General features: G+C 34.7%; 1 protein-coding gene across 4 annotated transcripts in view; it reads left to right on the top strand.

The window, feature by feature from the left end:
• The window catches only part of RSRC1 (arginine and serine rich coiled-coil 1), a 136,171-nt gene that overhangs the window by 8,125 nt on the left and 107,772 nt on the right, over positions 1 to 20,274 (top strand). For all 4 annotated transcript variants that reach the window (XM_070945114.1, XM_070945113.1, XM_070945111.1 and 1 more), the window contains one exon: positions 14,549 to 14,725. In XM_070945114.1, coding sequence (XP_070801215.1) covers positions 14,549 to 14,725 — 177 coding nt within the window. The remainder of the gene's footprint in view (positions 1 to 14,548; positions 14,726 to 20,274) is intronic.

The following is a 20,274-nucleotide window of genomic DNA, read 5'->3' as shown; positions in this document are numbered from 1 at the left end:
ATAAAACTCAAGAATTTTTCTTTGTAAAGCATGCAGGGAAAATAGGAAAAATGAGTCTTAATTCAGGAAGGCAAATACAACTTAACAAGTATTATTGATGGGACAAAACTGATGAAGGAACACAAGAATTGATGGATACAACTTAATCAAAAGCAATAGGCCAGTCAACAGGAAAGGAGATACAGGCAGTGCCCAAGTTAAGAACAAGTTCTGTTCCCTAACTCTGTTTTTAAGTTCAATTTGTATTTAAGTCAGAGCTTGGATTACCTATTACTAAAAATGGCAGACAGCATTGTCCTTCCTTGAGCCAACAAAGTGCTGAAGCTGCACAGTGCTTTCAGAAACCCCTGAAAACAGGCTCTATATTAAATGTATATGTACATAGATTCAGCTGTATATGGATTCAGCGGTTCCTGAAAGCACTGTGCAGTTTCAGCACTTTCTCAAAGAAAGAGAACACTTTCTGCCATTTTTAGTAATAGGCAGTCTGCTTGTATGTAGGGATTGTCCTTAAGGTGGACATATAAAAGACAATGACAACTAGAAGGCTGGAAACAAAACAATCCACAAAGCAAAAAAATTAACCAAAGGGGCTCTGGATAACACTCTGGATAATAGAATTTTTATAAGGAGAGAAAAAGTAATAATGAAAGATTTTTATTATTTGGTTGATGGAAAACCAAGTCAGCTAGGACTGCAAGATCCTACAAATTGCTCTGTGGTCTCACTAATTGTTTCATTTTCCAAAAGGTTGAAGGAGAGAGAAAGGGATTGGATTTCCTAGATATGATCCTAACCATTAGGGAAGAGCTGGTTGAAGAGCTTGGACAAGAGAAGACTGTGGAGAGACATGATAATTCTTCAAGTATCTAATGAACTATTTTAAATAGGCAGACTTGTTGGGAGAGGACAAGAAAAAAGTAAATTTAAATTATACTGAAGTACATTTTGGTGAGAGGTCAGGAAAAAAAACCTTTGTTATTTGTAGCAATTAATTGTATCTATAAGAGCATATATGCATTTGTGAACTATAAATAGTGGCATATAAACTGGTTGAATAACTTAATAAGTGGTCATTTTTCGGAATGAACATTAGCAAGTACATAATAAATATCAGTAAAATTTTTGCTGATGTGGAACAAGCCCTGTCTGTAGATGAGTTGAACACAGTTATTTGTTTACCAATGTCTTATGTCATTACAAATTGAACAGGTGTGTATTTTCAGCAGATACTTTATCTTGTCCACTTGCTATTTTTTATGTCAGTTTTTATAATGTGTTTCTTTTGAAAAATATGTTTTAACTTATTTGTTTGAACAAAGCTCTAGCTTTATAAAAGCAAAATAAATTATAAATTTGTCAAAATGATGATATGGTCTTCATAGATTTACTTTTGTGCCGTTTTAGGCACAAAAAGACATAATTTGTCTTCCCATTCTTACATTCAGGTTATATAAATGGCTGGTACATTGATTAACATGTAAAATTTAACATCGATTAACAGTAGAGAGAACAATTTGGGTGTTCATTGAAAAGCTTTTTCTGATAAGTATATTATTTTACTTAGAGCCTGTCACATTTCTAATTTAAAAAATTAGAAAAAATTAGAAATTTGCCTAATTAAAAAAAAATACTCCCATGTTCGTATTTAGCCATCAGGAATATTTAAAATAAGTTGTTTTTTCTCCTAAAAGTAATTTGGGCTACCTTTTTAAATGGAATTTTACTTTTGAGAGAAGGGAATTTCATTGGCTAAATCTGAGATGGGCAATTTGTGATTCTACAAATGCAGGAAGTTACCTTGTTTTAACAGATTTGGCCAGATAATGGTTTATTTGTTTGAATACAGAATGCTAACTCCAGATTAAAAATAACAAGATTTTTCATTGATATGTTTTTAAAGAACTATGTACTGCGTTGTTGTAGTTTTCTTACAGAAATCAAGATTATAAATTAAGACTAGTAAACTAGTCTGTTAGGCCAGTAAATCATTATCAGACTGTTAACTCTTAATTATTATATTCTGTGCTTTAAGTATTTTTCTTTTATCCAAAATGAATGTTTGCACTGCAGTTTTTTATTCTATTTTAAATGCAATCTGAATCAAGAATGAGGTTCTCTATAATACTATAGATTTACAATTGTTTTTCAATAAAACAAGGCTGTACAAATAATGTAAAATCACAAACTAAATTTCAGCAGAACAACCACATTTACATTAAATTAATAATTTTAAAATAGATTTAGTTCGTTTTACTGGCATTTGCTTAATAACATTTTGTTGTTTGCAATCTTTTTAAACACAATAATTCATCTGAGAAATATAGGCACATTGTCAGCAGAAAAATTGAAAGTAACAGCTCACTTTCTGAAACCACAGATATAGTGATATAAAAAAATTCAGCTCTACAAAATTTAATAAATCATCCTATTTCCTAATTTGATCATATTAGATGCTGATGTGGAAGAAGCATTTCAAATGCCATCTCCTCATTAATATACATCAGTCTGGGGAATGGAATAGAATACTTATGTGGAAATGTCACAGTTAGTGTTTCTTAGTTTACTAAGTGGAACAGGTTGATGTGATACTGAGTGCTATTTGTCAATGTCTTGTTAAAATGGTTTGGGTCGAGTTATGGAGTCCAGAAAGACGGTGGCTGATAAATCAAACGTGGATTGAGTGGACAGGAGGCAGTGATTGATACTCTGACAGGATATGAAGAAAGGAATCTTGATACAAACATGCACAATATTGAATATGAGAAGGAAAATGACCCTAGAGTATGGATATTATTCAAGGAAATGAGATTAATAATATCAGTTTGAAATTATTGCCTTGTGAAGATTAGGATGCGCTAGTTCATTTTATGTTATGGATTTCTTGGATGGTATTACAATTCTGTATATATTATAGATGCGTATAGTATTGAATTACTCTTGCTAATGTTTTAATTATTAACTTGTGTTAATTGTGCAAGTTGCATTCTTCATATTCCATGTAAGTATTGCATTATTTAATTCTCTGAATTATCAAGGCTTTATTTGAATTAAAGCAACAATATTGGAGCAATATTAATCTTTTTAAACAATTTAAGCCCCAGTTATTATAACTTGTATTTAATTGCATAATTTATATACAATATGCTAAAGTTAAAACTTATTTTAGAAAATTATATTGAAAATATATCAGTGAAAGCATTTGTTTTAATGTATGCTATGAAATAATGTGTTTTCCTATTTGGCTGATAAAACTTAATGACAATTATGTTATTGGATTGCTAGGATGTAGCATAATACATCTGTTATAAATCTTTTGTCCCTAAAACCAGTATGTGTTGTTATTTTGAAGATCTAGAACTGACATTCTAAACTCTGTTAAAACATTTTTAAAGGCATATACACAAATGTAACATTCAGAATGTCTATGTGATGGTAACTTATGTGATTATCAATATGCTCATGATATGAGGATAGGCATATAATTGTAGGAGTGTGATGTTCATGGCATCTTTCATTATACACTGCAGATTTATGGTATATTTGTCAAGTATTAGGTATTCCCTTTCTGATGTATGGTATACTCTTAAGTGAGAGGAATATTAGGAAATGAAAAATGGAAAAATCTTTACCTTCCCTTATTTTGCCTAATAACTAATAATATTTGTTACATGCTAAAGGCAGCCTAAAATGTTTTAACATGAAACAAATAGCATAAATCTAAAATTAAATTTTTATGTAACTAAAATAAATGATTTAAATATTTTCCTATATAACTGTAGTAATCTTTTTTCAGTTATAAATTTTTATGTGATGAAACTATTGAATTCATTAATGATATTAGATTGCAATTGCCTGCAAATGGTAAACTTGTAGGAGTCGTAAAGCCATTCAGTCATATGTGTAAGATTGGCAACTGACAAAAAACAAATTCTAATTCACTGTAATAACACACAAAAGCCATTTCCATTTTAAGGCTATTATGAGAACATTCCATTATTTTGAAAGGCCTACTGTTACTCTAATTATTTAAGTAAGTATGGGTTTGATTTTTGAACATCAGATTGAAGAATACTATTAACATGGCAAAAAGAATTTATAAGAGGAATCAGAACAATGAAGAGTGAAAAAGTCAAACTGTGTGGAGCAATTTGTGATTTCGTCAAAATTGATGAGTTTTAAACTGTTTTCATTGAGGAATAGCATTGTTGTGAAATAACAATATGACTAGAACCCAGAAGACATACTGTATAGATGTGCATTCATACATACATACATACATACATACATACATACATACATACATACGTACATACATACAATAGTTTTTTTTTGTTTGAAATGTAATGATAGCCATGTTTCACCTGAATTTAGGAGAGAAGCAATAGATGCCTCTGCCATAGGAAGAGGAGGCAGGATGAAAAAAAACTGACAAAAAACTAGTGTCTAGCTTCTCCACCGTTTTGAACTTAAAATCAATCCTGCAGATTTCCCCTTCTACAATAATTGAGGGCATGTGATATGTAGGTATATGCATGTTTATGTATGCCATGCAGTATGTACTATATTGTAATATTGAATTGTAAGCTACCCGGAGTCGGACCGAAATAGGCAGCAACAGAAATTGAATAACAATGAATGAATGAATGAATGAATGAATGAATGAATGAATGAATGAATGAATGAATGAATATGTATTGAGTCCATTGGAGTTGGGCACTTAATATAAGAGATTACAGACAAAACAGAGCTAGGAGAAAACAGTACATTGAGTGAATTAATAACTATTAATTAAAATTAATGGTCTGTAAAGTAAGGCATCTAATAAAATTAACTGATTCTTCCCTTTGCTGGCTTTTGCTTTCTCCTATACAACCGTCCTCATTAATAGAAATGCAAACTCAAACAATATTTATTTATTGATTTATATAGCTACCCATCTTGTAATTATCACTTGGGCAACTGAAGACAATCAAATATAACCACAGTCATATCATTCTTCTTTTTTTCTTCTAGCGGAAGCAACAAAAACAACAAAAGGGAGAGAGAGAGAGAGAGAGAGACAGAGAGAGAGAGAGAGAGAGAGATAACGGGATAGTCAGAGTAGGAAAATTGTTACCTAAATTGGGAAGACAAAAGAGGCAATGAAATTGAACATGAGGGAGAGGGAAGGTGAGAAGCAATCAAGGAAGTATTAAAGGCAAATATACATGTCTGAGAATAATGTTGCAGGATCCAACTTGAGTTGGTCATTGGGACCAGAGGTTTAGTCTTCTGAGCTTTCGGACTCATGCTGGAGCCCATCTTAGGACACTTCTCTCTCACCAGATGAAAATTGATGCAAACTTTGTTTTGGTGCATGAGTCAGATCTTCAAATTCATAAGGATCAAAATTACCATATGCATGTACCAGGTATTTTTCAGCCAAACGTAGGAGGACTTGGCACGTGTTTCACACGTGCCCAGGAATGTCAAATTTAAAAGATGTCCACTTTAAACGGTCTAGCCACATAACCAGATCTTTGGCCTTCGGATTTCTCCAGGGCTGTGGAGTCGGGAGATAAATGTTTCGACTCCGACTCTGACTCCTCAGTTTTTTGTGCTTCCGACTCCGACTCCGACTCCAGGTATCCAAAATTTCCTCCGACTCCGACTCCTCGACTCCGACTCCACAGCACTGGATTTCTCAGACCTTTTGGTCTCTAAATTTTTACAAGTAAAGGCGACACAGAGTATACCTGTCTACAGAGTCTTTTGTCCATATGGGATTTTGTGCAGCCTGAATTTGGTTGCTCCTTAGCATATGAAGCAGCAGGGCAATGTTGCTAAACTGGGTATCAAGCTGAGCATCCCAGCTGAACTTCAAACAGGAGTTATCAGAGAGGTGGTAATCTGTAGTTTGCTAACTATCTCTAGATTAGTGATCAAGGTTGTTACTCTAAATCATGATTATGTTGCCATTAACATAGTTTGACATGTCACCTAAATTGAGCTACTGATTGAAAAGTGATGTATGTGCATTAGTTAGATTATTGATAATGCATTTTCTGGTATTTCAAATGTTACCAAATTTCAGAGTAGAATGCAATTATTCAAATAACATATTTTCACTTAATTATACAAAGTTGCTAAATGTCTCCAATTACATATTAAATGGTAAAATTCACTTGATGGCTAGGAAGTTGTTGGTTTTTGTTGTTGTAAACTAAAGATGCCTTATTGCTTATTAAATTCATTTGGTGCCTGGCACTTAGAATCTGATTCCTGGGTATATCAAATATATGTTAAAAGTTTGCCTATTAAAACTATTAAGCTTTTTGGTTGCAGATAAGAAAAAAAATCCTTATGTAAGCTTCTTGAATTTTTTCCAAATTAGATTTTAAATGCCAATTAAGAAGTTGAATATATTAAAATAAAAGCAAATACATCCAAAATAGCTTCACCTTATGGCTAGTTAGGCCTTTTCTCTCAAAAGTAGAACCTTTGCTCTGAGCATAGCTTTGAGAAAGATATTCAGCTTAATGAACACATTAATTAAAACCATAACTATTTATAAGATAATTAGAAACGTAGCATAGTAAACTGGGCTTTTCCTGTAATTAATCGAGGATTAATTACTAGAGGTAATGAAGTGGTTTTTTAAATGCATTAAGGTGAAGTACAGAGAATTGCAAGGCTTTGTGAGTTGCATAATTATTTCACACTGTTTGAGCATAGCTTATATGAGACCGCTAATAAGCATCATTGCATCATTATGTATGCACTTAAAAAGACTTACCACCAAAATGACTACCTAATTATTTCTAATTGACAGGACTCAATGTTGTCACTGAGCAGTTTGTAGCCATTTTAAGATTCATTTAACCATCCTTTGGGCCATATGATAGATGGAAAAGGCTTCAACTACACGCTGGCCTTGACTGGTGTCGTTAATCAGTTTTAGTGAGCTTCAGTTTGAAATGCTTTTGCTCATACAGAGGTCAAAACCTGAAGTAGTCCAAGCAAACTTTTCCTTTTGAAATCACTTTACTATATTCATTAGCAATTAGTAAAATAATTGTGTCTGTCACTATATTTGGATTTCCATATGAGTTAGTATTCTTTCATCACTGCTTTCTCTTGTGCTATATTAGTTTTTCCAGGTATCAATAATATTGTTCCCATAGATCCTTTAACAACTTCAGTGTAATGGCATATGTTCCTATAGACTACCTTTATTCATTCATTTGTTAGCTTAAACACTTTAATACATTTCAACACAATTATCTTTGTTCCCAATGGATTGCTGAGTAAAAGTTTCTACCCAAAACCAACATTTTAGGGCTTTCATGAATTAAAAAAAAAAAGGCAATTAAATATTACATACCACTGGAAGTTTTTAAGAAGATGTTGGATAACTATTTGTCTGAAGTGGTGGGTTTCCTGCCAAAGCAGTGGGTTGAACTAGAAAGCCTCCAAGGTCCCTTCCAATTCTGTTATTTTAATTCTAGACGCTAAAGGCGGTCATACTGAATTCTGACATTTATTCAAAGATAACTACTTTAATCATATTTATACTTGTTTTGTACATATATGTATGTGTGCTATTTTGAGTTGTTAATATACACAATATACACAATTGTTAACACAATTGTTAACTTGAAAAGCGTTCCTAGTGACCTGTTATATAGTTGTTTTATTGTACTTTATTGGATTTAATATGGCAGGCCATTAGGTGAGCATATGTAAAAGTTTTCAGTGTGTGTATTGTCCTGCTTAACATAATCATGACCATCTGTAAGATCTTGTCAAGCTATGTAAGTCATATATTAAGCAGTAAAACACACAGCAGATTTAATAAATGAATTCAGTATTATCTTTTCTGTTGTAATGCTTTAATGCTTAAATCATAAAGTTTAAAGTATATGAACACTTTTAAAGTAACTAGCCAAATTTATAAAGATACATTTATCCCATTTGCTTTGTTACAGATTAAACACCACAACAAATCTTTTTTCAGCAAATTCCTTAATTGCAGTCGATTTCAATTTAGAGCTTATATTAGGCTACAAGTCCGTCACGCTAATCAATATGTCCTATATATCTACAGGCATCAGTTTCAGAAAACTATAAGTTTTATCTTGAGTACACCCTGTGAATTATAAAGGTCATATTATGCTCTGGATTGCAAACTTTATTTCAAAATATGATTATGTTGCTATTCACTTAGGAACATAATACTGATTAACAAATTGTAACCAATAACATAATAGTTTTAGATTTATTCAAAATAACACTAGTTTTATTTAAATTGAAACCCATTATGAAGCATTTCTTAGGAGAGCAGCACAACTGAAGAAAAATGCCACATCCTAGGGCAATTATGCAACTAATTGAGTTATTTGAGGGACTGTTTCTCCCATATACCTGTCCCATCAGGTCGAGCATGAGGCACATGTTACAAATCTCATCACCCTAGGATTGTCATTTTGCAGGCCTCATGGAGATAGTCTTTTTTTGCTGTGACACCTACTTTGTGGAACATCATCCTCTCGGAGATCAGATTTGCCCTGATTCTGCTGGCTTTTTGCAAGGCAAAAACATGCTTCAGAGCGCTGATGATGTTACCTAGTTTGGGTAATGAAACGCTGCAAGAAAACAAGCAACCTCAGAGAGCATCAAGGTCATGTCAACCCTGAGGGGCAAATATTCTCCTTTATTAGACATGCTTCTTGCCAACAGGCCTGTGGAGATGGTAGTCTGGTGGTACAGTAGCTGTACTGATTGTTTTGATGAATATGTTTATGAACTGTGAGTTTTATGTATTTTATGATGGTTCTATAAATCCTATATTTCTTATTTCTGAATTGAATAGTCTACACATTTTATTTATTATATTTTCAACAACAAATCTGAATGAGATTTTGAGAAGTTCTAGTAAGATTCCAATAATAGTTAAATATCAGTTCTTTGGAAACCATCTTAGGTTTGTTGGCTGGATCTAAGAAATGTATAAACTAGATGGAATAAAGAATTCATTTATCTAGACTGGGTTGTGTAAAAGGTATATACTTCAATAGTGTGATACTGTGTCTTAACACAGTATGTGTCTTAACACAGTATCACAGTATTGGCATGGAATATCTTTCAGTAAACTATCCATACACATTTCCTATGCTACTTTCGTCTTCACCAGTCCTACCCAGATTCCACTGGTGTGCTAAGCATAGATTTTGTGGAAGTGGAATCTCTTGAACCAAATTTGAATTCATTCAATATGATTACTTTCTTGTTGAACAATATGAGATAGCTGCAGATACACCACTGAATAAAAAATATGCAATTCTGTCAGTTCTTTAGCTGTCTAATTTTGAACTATTTTGTTCTTCATTAGTAAGTTTGTAATGACCATTACAAACTAAACAAAGATCCCATTATTTGAAAACAATGGGATCTTTGTTTAGTTTTAATAACTGTTGCTGGTATTAGACAAAATGTTGTTGATTGATTTGATTCTCAAAATATAGCAGATTAACAATTTGGAAAATTTCAGCAATGCAATTGGTTTTGTTTTCTAGTGGGTATAACTTACTTAACCTGTCTTCTACAACAGAGGAGGAAGAAGATCCAACCATTTTTACTTTTCTGAAAACTCTATATATGTTAATGGTTTTTACAGTAAATTGTGAAATTTTTAAAAAGATTAATGAATGCTTTATTGTATTAGTGTAATATTGTTGGGTGAATATTAAATGACAATGACCACATTCACTGCAGAACAATGAAAATTAGTAATTTCACTCTTTATTAGGATGATATTGCAGATGTAGTGTACATTTAATTAAGTGTAGTTTCCTTTTGGTTATGGAATGCAGATCTGTTTTTTGTCGCAAATTCTTTCTAGTTTTACAGTTTTTCCACATGTTTTCTTTCACCATTTATGATCTTTTTCAAAGCAGCTCTATAGGACTTAAATCACTTTAGCATGCAGCAGAGTTCTTATTTGAACAATAAACGCCATTTTAAAAAGTTCTTAGATCTTCTGTTACTTCATAAATACCAATGTATAAAATGTTATGCAGTTGTGATGCCTACCTGCTAATTAGATGCAGATTTTCTCAAACCTGTTTTAAAATCTGTTTTATTTGTTTCAACTTGCTTAGTGTTTGGACTATATAAAGCTCTTGCAAAACCAATTATGCTTATGAGCAGATGTTAAATTTACTGCAAGATATTTTGTTCAATATTTAATATTTTAATTACTTGTGAAGAAATTAGCAAATTAGTACTTGCTGTATAATAACTGGATAGTCCTTTATAGATATTTTCATCCTTTTTAAAAAAATATGTGTGCAAATTGCTCAAGAAATAGATTGCTTATGAGTTTAGATGGTGGAATCTTACTTATATGGTTTCAATAGTTAGGGATGCTAAGTGATGCCAAGCATCTGTGTGCTCTACAAGTTAGACACAATAATGTTCTCCATTAATGAATCATTCCCAATCACCATGCTACTTTTATAGCTAAATAGTTTGGCATTTGATTTTAACAATAATAGTTGGGAATTTTTTAATACTAAATAAACATTCATCCAGAATTTTTGTAACTTAAATCAAGGCAAACATCCCCAGTGATTTCATTTCCTCTGCATTGGACTTGCCTAGATCAGATCATAAGCCTGATCAGTTTCTTTGCTTTTTCTTAAATTTATTTATTTGTCAAATTTATTTAGAATTCTTTTATTGGCCAAGTGTGATTAGACACACAAGGAATTTGTCTTGGTGCATATGCTCTCAGTGTATATAAAAGAAAAGATACATTTGTCAAGAATCATAAGGTACAACACTTAATGATAGTCATAGGGTACAAATAAGCAATCGAATCATATTAGGAAACAGTCAATATAAATTGTAAGGATACCAGCAACGAGGTTACAGTCATAAGTGGGAGGAGATGGGTGATAGGAACGATGAGAATATTAATAGTAGTGCAGATTTAGTAACTAGTTTGACAGTGTTGAGGGAATTATTTGTTTAGCAGAGTGATGGTGTTCGGGAAAAAACTGTTCTTGTGTCTAGTTGTTCTGGTGTGCAGTGCTCTGTAGCATCGTTTTGAGGGTAGGTGTTGAAACAGTTTATGTCCAGGATGCGAGGGGTCTGTAAATATTTTCACAGCCCTCTTTTTGACTGGTGCAGTATACAGGTCCTCAATGGAAGACAGGTTGGTAGTAATTGTTTTTTCTGCAGTTCTAATTATCCTCTGAAGTCTGTGTCTGTCTTGTTGGGTTGCAGAACCGAACCAGACAGTTATAGAGGTGCAGATTTACCACTTATTTCACTGTAGGGCTACTCTATTGTTTTTACAACAATAAAAAGAAAGAAATGAAGACAGTGTAAACAAAACCGAAGTAAAATAATAGGACAATAAACAACACTGAAAAATGAGAAATATAATATGATAACAAATATAGGTGGAGAGCAGAAAGCAAGGGGGGAAGATGGAATCTGCCATCAATCTAACTGCCATCTCCAGTGTTGAACTCCCCCATTTGAAATTGTTTCAATTAATCTGACCATTTTTTGCAGTATGTGCCCAGAACTGAACACAATGCTGGTAGTGATGTTTGATCAATGCAACACAACTTCGTATACTTTTGACCACACATGTTAATTAGGATGTAACGGGATACTTAGTTAAATACTTTAAATCAAGAGGTATCTTTAATGAGATAAATATGTCTCATTATCAGATGAGATCAGGCTAATTAACCAGGTGAGACTTGGTTATCCATCCATCCATCCATCCAATTTACATAGCCATCACAACAAGTTATTGTACAACAAACTGAGTTAAAATAAAGTAACTCGTGGTCAATAGTGCCAAAAAAGCGGCTCCCAGATCGAAAATTTGAACTTAGGGAATGGAGCGCTGTCCCCTTGGTTCCTGACACGCTGACGTCACCGCCGGAAGCTAAAATACACAGTGGCTGAGCAGATAACTCAAGTCACGGGCATAACCAAGAAAGCAGGTCCCTTGGGCCTCAGGCCCAGGTCTTCAGTGCCTTACAAAAGACCAGCAGGGTCAAGGTCATCCTGCTCTCCATAAGTAAAATGTTCCATAAGTTGGGTAACACAGCAGAAAGGGCACATCTTCTGGGCCCCACCAAGCAACATTCTTTGGTTGGTGGGACCTGAAGCATGCGCATCCTTCCTGACTGTATCAGATGGGTAAACAACCATGTTGACTGGCTAATTAATCTGATTAATCTGAAAATTTATTTAGAGCTTTGAATTCAGTTTCCAAAAGATGCTTTAGAATGAATATGGGAATATGGACTTAGCAACTGTTTGCAACACTCTGAAGCAACAATGTTTTTTCCCTGGGATTGCATGGATGTTCTCTGTACCTTTATGTGATCCCAGGAAAGATTATGACTGCTTTCAGGAATTGCAAACCAATGCTACATTCGTATTCCCAAACATTTTGAAGCACTGCTGAGTGACCAATTCTGAAGTGCTACAATTTTGAAGTTCCAAATAGTTTTCAAGCAGGTGTGTATATGAACTCTGTTTTGAACCCTAAATTGCAAAACCTGGACTTGTGTTGTTTTACCAAAATATTTCAGATGAGCTGTGATTTGACAGAATCAAAACTTGGTTTATTCTAGCGTTTAGTCAAAACAAAACCTGGTTTATCTTAGAGTGATTTTAAATAGCAAGTAGGTGAAAACTGGTTCACAACATCCTCGCCTCTTATATAGTTTACATACTGGGGTATCAACCCTTCATCTTACCAATGCCTTAGTTGCAGCTGATGTTTGACTCACTGCCCCCTTCTCAATTTTTCCATTTCTTTCTTTCCTCTGCTATCTATCTCAGATGTAGCTGATGTTCAGGCATTGTCTCTTCAAACCCATATTCCTGTAAATGTCCATTGCAGCATTTTGTTTTTTCTTGTAAGATAAGGAAACAGTTGCCCTCTTCCAATTGCTTGGCACATCTTTATATGATTTCTGAGTGGTATTAAGGAAATATTTTATTTATTTTTTATTTATTTATTTATTAAATTTTTATACCGCCCCCTCTCCCGAAGGACTCGGGGCGGTGAACAGCCAAAATTAAAAACACACAATACAAATATTAAAATACATTAAAACAGAATTAAATTATCTTAGGCTTCTCCAATTTAAAACCCCATTACCCATAAATTCACCAATTAAAAAATTTTTTTTAACCCAGCCCGGCTTGCTGAAATAAAAACGTCTTCAGGGCCCGGCGGAAGGTCCGGAGATCCGGGATTAGTCGTATCCCTGGGGGCAGTTCATTCCAGAGGGCGGGTGCCCCCACAGAGAAGGCTCTTCCCCGGGGGGTCGCCAGCCGACATTGCCTGACAGACGGCACCCTGAGGAGACCCTCTCTGTGGGAGCGTGTTGGCCGGTGGGAGGTTATATTTTACTAAACTTATCAGCTGAAACCTTTATATTGTCCTTTAAAGGTAAGCTTGAGTTTGCTCAAAGTAAATATAGATTCCCTGACCATATTTCTATAAATCCCATACTTTTTTCCGTTCTTTGAATTGCCTGATGAAAAGCACATCCTCCTATTAGAGCAAAACAGGAGCTGAGTTAGTTTTTCGTTTTTGTTAGCTATTAGCATTTTATTCCATTTAATGAGAAGCTGGTATATTGATTCCTTTCTTTTTCCTTTATATATTTCAAAACACCTTTTTTTTTTTTTTTGAAGTTCTTAGCATCTCATGTGATCCAGTCTGGGAAACTAGAAAAAGTTGTTCTTAAAAGAAGACAAGTTATCATCAGTAACCTGACTAGGGGAAAACTGCAGAGGGGAGTATTGTCCCAAACTAAATGCAGTTCTCCTATTTTTGTGTATTTACTGGATATACCATATAATTCAAGATTAGCTTTTACTCTTCCAGACAGGATTCAGAAGGAGTATAGATACAGTACTGTAAAATGAAAAAAAGAGGATGAGAACTTTTCCCATTATTAACTAAGGCAGGGATTTTCAAACATTTTCAAACTGTCGAATCCCTTAGTTTTAAAACGAAAATTCTCAGAAATTCTGTTCAAAGGTAAAGCTTGGGTGATAGAAAATGGGCTATGTTTAAAAGTTTCTTTTGGGAGGGGGGGGCTTCGTCTCTGACAGAACCATAGGGTTTCCTGGACCTGGTTTGAAAAATCCTGAATTAAGGATATCATCAAAATATTTTTTGTGCTTGATTGCTTTTTTTATTCTTTTATGAAATAGTTCATGTGGCTCATTCTGGAGCTTCCTTTGGTATGAGAATCCGCTATGGCTTCCTATTCTTGTTTCTCCATATTTCTGAAGGAAATGATGAATCCCCACTTTTGATATACTTGGTCCCTCATGCTTGATAATTAATCTCTTTTAGGTTTCACATACTTAATTTTATCTGCATCTTTTAAAAAAATACATATTTCTGAACAAACTAAGTTGAAGAATAAATGAATATCAGTATTAAAATTATTGTAATTATCTTTTGTCGTTGTCCCTTTACATGGTTTTTGTTGATTTTTTCTAATTGTAGATCACATTCCAGACCCCAACAACGATCATACAGTCGCAGCAGTGAAAGAACTAGTCACAGGAGAACCCGTAGTGGGTCTCGTGAGAAAGAAAGACGTAAAGGCAGAGATAAAGAGAAAGCAAGGGAGAAGGAAAGATCCAGAGGAAAAGAGAAAGAGCAGCATTACAACAAAAGTGGGTAGGTAACACAGGAAACATGTTAAAAAAGCTATTTTGAATATTGTTATATAATAATTCATTTTATGGGCTTTTCATAGAAATTTAATTGGCTCTTGTAAGAAAATGGATGTGGAACTGCATGGTTGCCCTTTGATTTAATTCAGCAGTGCTTTTTTAATGTTCTTACTGAGGCTTTTCTACTCCTCTTCCTGCCTCACAGGAGTGGAGGCCCCTTGCAAATGGATATGATAAGGAGCTTGCAGACAGAGGGGGAACTGGTGTAAATGGAAGACCACCTTTTAGGCCAAATCCTTATCTTTAAATAGAAAATACAAAATGCAAAGTGGAAATATGTTAATATATAAAATAAAAGCAGATGAAACAATAGTTTATTTACCAATAAAATAGCTCTATAAACCAAAGGAATTGCAAAATAAAATTATATAGCATCCATCCCCAAAGGCATAGAAACAGAACAGATTCTGACTGGTATATAATAGCAAGCAATGAGAACAGAAACTGCTCTCTTCTCAGTTTCTTCCAAGTGAAAACATCTGGAGTAGTGTCCCACTTTTAAAACTCCCAAAAGACCCCAAAAAAGTTTTTATTTGTAAGGGTTACATTTGTTGATATTTTCCCATAATATAAATTAAAATGGACATATTTGTAAAATGTTTTCTGAGTTGTGTAAAAATATTTACTCCATTAGATATTATGAAATGTTTTTCATGAAAAACTATATTTTTATGAAAGAAAAACTAATAAGATGAAAAGATTTTCAATTTTTTGTAAATATTTTCAAAATTTAGCAAATATTTTTTTATTTTGTGGACCCCTAAAGGGAACTTTCTAAAAGAAACACTGATCTAGAGGAATACCTTCAAAGAACATCCTAGCTGATTTCAAATGAAAGCCTGTGTCAGAGAAATAGTACCTTTTCTATGGGTTTTTAAAATTTTATTTCTTCATTCGATTGATTATTGGGCCTCCCTCCCTATTTCATTGCTTTAGATAAGTCAGGTTTTATTTTATTTTATATAGCTGTCCATCGCAATCTGGGCAGTGAACAATTCTAAAACAATTAAAAACAGTATAAAATAAATATATGTAGCAGACTGAGAAAATTATCATAAGTACATATGAATTTTCTTAGTGATTTCAGTAGAAACATGTTTACAGTAAAAAAAAAAAAAGATTCAAACAATTATGAATATGAGCTATAGAAAAACCTCTTCCAGGAAGCATGGCAAACTCAGGACAGCTCTGCAGGAGTGAGGAGCTAATAACCATGGTGGAAAGAGGAGTTCATGAATGAATTGGCTCCCCCAAATCCTCTCTGGATTAAGGAGAGGATCTGGGATCACCCAGAGTACATCATATAGGTCAGTGGTGAAATCCTCCGCGGTTTGCTGCCAGCACATGCACGGCGCGTGCCAAATGCATGCTGCATGCGAATGCACAGTGTACACCAAATGCATGCTGCACACATGCGCAGTGTGCACTAAATGCACACTTTGCGCAGAAAAAGGATACTTAACAAGATAAGTAGAACAACGAGGGGGAAACAACTGTGCTGCGCTATTTATATTCGCTAGAAAGTAGGATTTCCTGCTTTCTAGCGAATATAAATCACACAGCAAAGCTGATCGTCGGAAATACTGGTCTGGACCAACCGGTAGCTTTTTTTTACTACTGGTTCACCGAACCAGTAGCTTTTATCACTACTGGTTTGCCTGAACTGGTGCGAACTGGTAGGATTTCACCACTGATATAGGTTCTCCCCCTTAAAGCAGCATCTTTGATGGGTTTTATAGCTTTGTGAGTTGGGAGAGCCACCTTTGCCCAAGCAGTAGTTTGGCGCCTTCAAAAGAGCCACTGAGTTTGCCGACTTTCTTTCTTATTCACTTTCACTGGATATCGTTTGTAAATTGGTTTTGGGTATTAAGAATCTTCAGAAGGACAGGTTTTATTACACTGGATTATTTTTTTTTCAATCCTTAACAAAAGAGGTTTCTGTTCTGTCCCCATACCATGCACACACCCACCCAACCAGCCAGCCGAGGGTTAAATAAACTCTTCAAACACACAATGTCAGTGATAGGGAACTTGGCAGCAACTCCGTGGCTGCCTGCCAAGAGCTTTTACTCCGATAACACAGACAAAAATACACACAGTTTGAATAGTCCAGTTTGTAATTAAATCCACGGCAAATAGGTGTTGTGTCCGAAGGTGCAAGTGCCTCGCCAGAGATTAGCTTTGTCCGTCACAGAATCCGAATGGCCACCACACTCCCTTTTATAGCCTGTGGGGTGTGGTCCAGTGACTCAGCTTAATCTCTGGCACATCTCCTTTTCTGCTGCTCACGCTTGTCTCTCTGACGCTGGTGTGGGTCCAACCACAACGTTTCTTCGTCACTATCCGACGGCTCGGAAACACCTGGCTCCTGGCCAATCTCTTCTCCTTCAGGAGACACCTGAGGCATTGCCAGAGAGGAGGGTCCTGGAGAGGGAGGCCTGGCCGTCTCCTCTCCTTCATGTTCGGAGCCTTCTTCCTCCGATAAGATAGGCTCAGAGGACGGAGCCACAACAGTTTCGTGTAAATTGAAGAACATAACCCACTTTATTTGAAAATAATTAGCAAAAGGGTGATTAGAATATTGATTTTGGAAAACTTTTAAACAGACTAAGGAAGGGGTGTCAAGTCCATATCATCACGGTGGTGTCACATGACATATTGCGACTTTTTCCCCCTTCACCAAACCAGGCCTGGGTGTGGCCATCATGTGACACATCCAGCCATGGGCCATGAGTTTGACAGCCCCGGACTAAGGGATTCACTAGAAGCAAGATAATGAAATAATTATAAGAATATATTGTGGCTTGTTTAAAATTTTATTAAAATATATGAGGCTTTTGAGTTTAAGTTAAATCTTTTCCTGGGAAATTGTGGATTATAGAGAAAAATGTGGTGAGACTTTCAAGGCTAATTATTAGAAGCAACTAGAAAGATTATAATTAAAGGAGAAGACCCACTAATAGAGAACAGAGTAAAGTATTTTAACTCTGGAAGGATTCAAGGATTTTTGGCAACAGTGTACTCAGAACTTTCTGTTTCTGTAAAAAGGGACTCAGAAGAGGAAAAAACTGAGAATCAGGCTGTTTTAGATATGTATTTAAAATTGACAGGCTACAAGAATGATATTGACAAAGATGTTATATGGATTTACAAATGAAACCAGTTGCTGTTTTAATAGTTAAAAGGGATACACAAATAATAAATCAGAAAAATGACTTGGTAGTATGGATTTCAATTTGCTGGATTAAGATTGAATAACGAAGCTTCATTGTTGGTTAATAAATAAAAGATGAAATATGACACAAAGAGATTTTAGGTTAAAATATTAGAGAAAGTGATAAATTATGGAAATTGTACTTATCTTGATGAATGGAGAAGTCATTACTTATTTTTTTTCTGTTTTAACAATTTTTTTCTTCCCCTCTTTTCTTTCTCCTTGCACTTTTTTATTTTTATTTTTCATATTTTTTATTAGTTTGTATTAGTTTTTTAATCTTTAAATTTCAATAAAAATATTATTTAAATTAAGGGGAAAACTTCCTCGGGATAATGTGAGCTGTAGAAAAAAAAAAACCTCACAAGCCATTTAGGTTTTTAAAACTAATAACCAGGACTTTGTAATTCAGCCAGAAGGAAATTGGCAGCCAGTGTGCTTTTAAGCACAGTCATAATTTGGCTCTTTTGAGTTTTTCCAGAAACTAACCTGGCCGCTGAGTTTTGTATCATGAAAAGTTTTGTGACTTGATGCAAAGGCATATAGAGTTTGTTATAGCAATCCTTCCTAGAGGTTACTAGCATTTTAAAGGTTGTTTTCGTCTAGAAAAGGGACAGGGTATATCAATTAAAGTTAGTCATAGCTAAAGTCTCAATGTTTAAAACCTGAGGAAAAAAAAATCTTCCAACTTCATATCTGCACTTTCTGGTGAATGTGACCTCATTTGGATTTTTTTTGGAAAACCTACTACTTCTTTAAACTATTAGTCCCCACTTTATCTGCTTTGATTTACCCTTCCTCATTAAGTTATTATTGACTGGAGGAAAGTATTATGAATAACCATTATATACAATTGAATTGTATTGTTAGAAAAAGAAAATGCTAATACTTTATTATATTGTCCAATTCTAATGGACAACGGGTGGCATATAGAACCAAAAAATCCATAAAAGTATTAAACCAGACAGAAAACCTGGACTAAATCTAAAAAGCAATGCAAGTCAAAACAAAATAGCCCCCTTCTCTAATATGTGATTTGGATGTTATTAGCAGACTGATAAATATTGAAAGAATTGACAGATCGATTGGGACAGAGTAGATTGGTACTGTAGCACTGATGATATTACCTTGTTGGGTAATGAAATTTCTGCAAGAAAACATCTAAGCTCAGTGAACATCAAGGACCTCTTAGATTAGGAAAGTACACCATTTCAAGGAGCATTTGTCTTAAAATGACATGAGTAGAAATCTTCCCAAGATTCAGAAATCTCTCATGTAAAAAATGATCAACGGATACAGAATTTAGATGTTCTAATAATTACAGGGGTGTCAAAGTCAAGGCCCGGGGGCTGGATCCGGCCTGCAGGGTGCTTAGATCTGGCCCACGGGGCTGCCCTAGAAATAGCGAAGGACCGGACCACAGTGCCTTTGGAGGGCGTCGCAACTAAAAATGGAGTTCATGGGGGCCACATGCAGCCCTCCCAAGTTCTGTTTTCGGTGGCAGAGAGTTGCAGGAGGCCGTTGCAGCTGAAAACGGAGTCCATTTTTTCTGGTAGAGCACTTGGGCTACCACAGAGCCCCTGACAAGTGATGTTGAGCTGGCCACGCCCATCCTGACCTTGCGCCCCCATCCCCCCCGAGGTCAAACACGGCCCTCAATGAAATCGAGTTTGACACCCCTGTTATAATAGATAGGCAGCAATTGGCAACCGTGGAAATTACTTTGAAAGAAGAGCATTAAATTTACTCTGCATACTGTATTATACTTACAGAAAACTGGTATTTTACATAGTATTTATTTATTTATCAAACCTATTGTATTATACTAAGCCACCCATCTTGCCTAGTATAATACTCCCAATTATGTTTGCTAAAATGTATAGGACATTTTCTAAAAACGGTTGGAAATTTGATAATCAGATTGGATCATTCCTTCTTGTCATGTGGCAGTGTTGTAAGTTCAGTAAAAAAAAAAAAGTCTTTTAATGTTCAATAATGATAGAAGAAAATATTTGTAGCTCAGCTGAATTTGGTGCTCTCTGAGTTTGGTGGTTTTCTTGCAGGTGTTTCATTACCAAAATAGGTAACATCAGTGCTAGAAAAGAGTGGGTTTGAACTTATTTTTACATACTATGTACTATTTTATATACAATTAGTATATAAAAATAAGAGTAAACCCCACTCCCTTCTAGAATTATTGATATTATCTAGTTTTGCAATGAAACATCTGAATGAAAACTACCAAGATCAGAGAATACCAAGGACCCCAAAATTCAATA

This window comes from Pituophis catenifer, unplaced genomic scaffold (genome assembly GCF_029215685.1).
Source record: "Pituophis catenifer annectens isolate HBS135680 unplaced genomic scaffold, rPitCat1.0.hap2 SCAF_6, whole genome shotgun sequence".
NCBI classification, from domain to species: domain Eukaryota; kingdom Metazoa; phylum Chordata; class Lepidosauria; order Squamata; family Colubridae; genus Pituophis; species Pituophis catenifer.
Note: the sequence above shows the minus strand (reverse complement) of the source record. Positions and strands in the feature narration are given on the sequence as shown.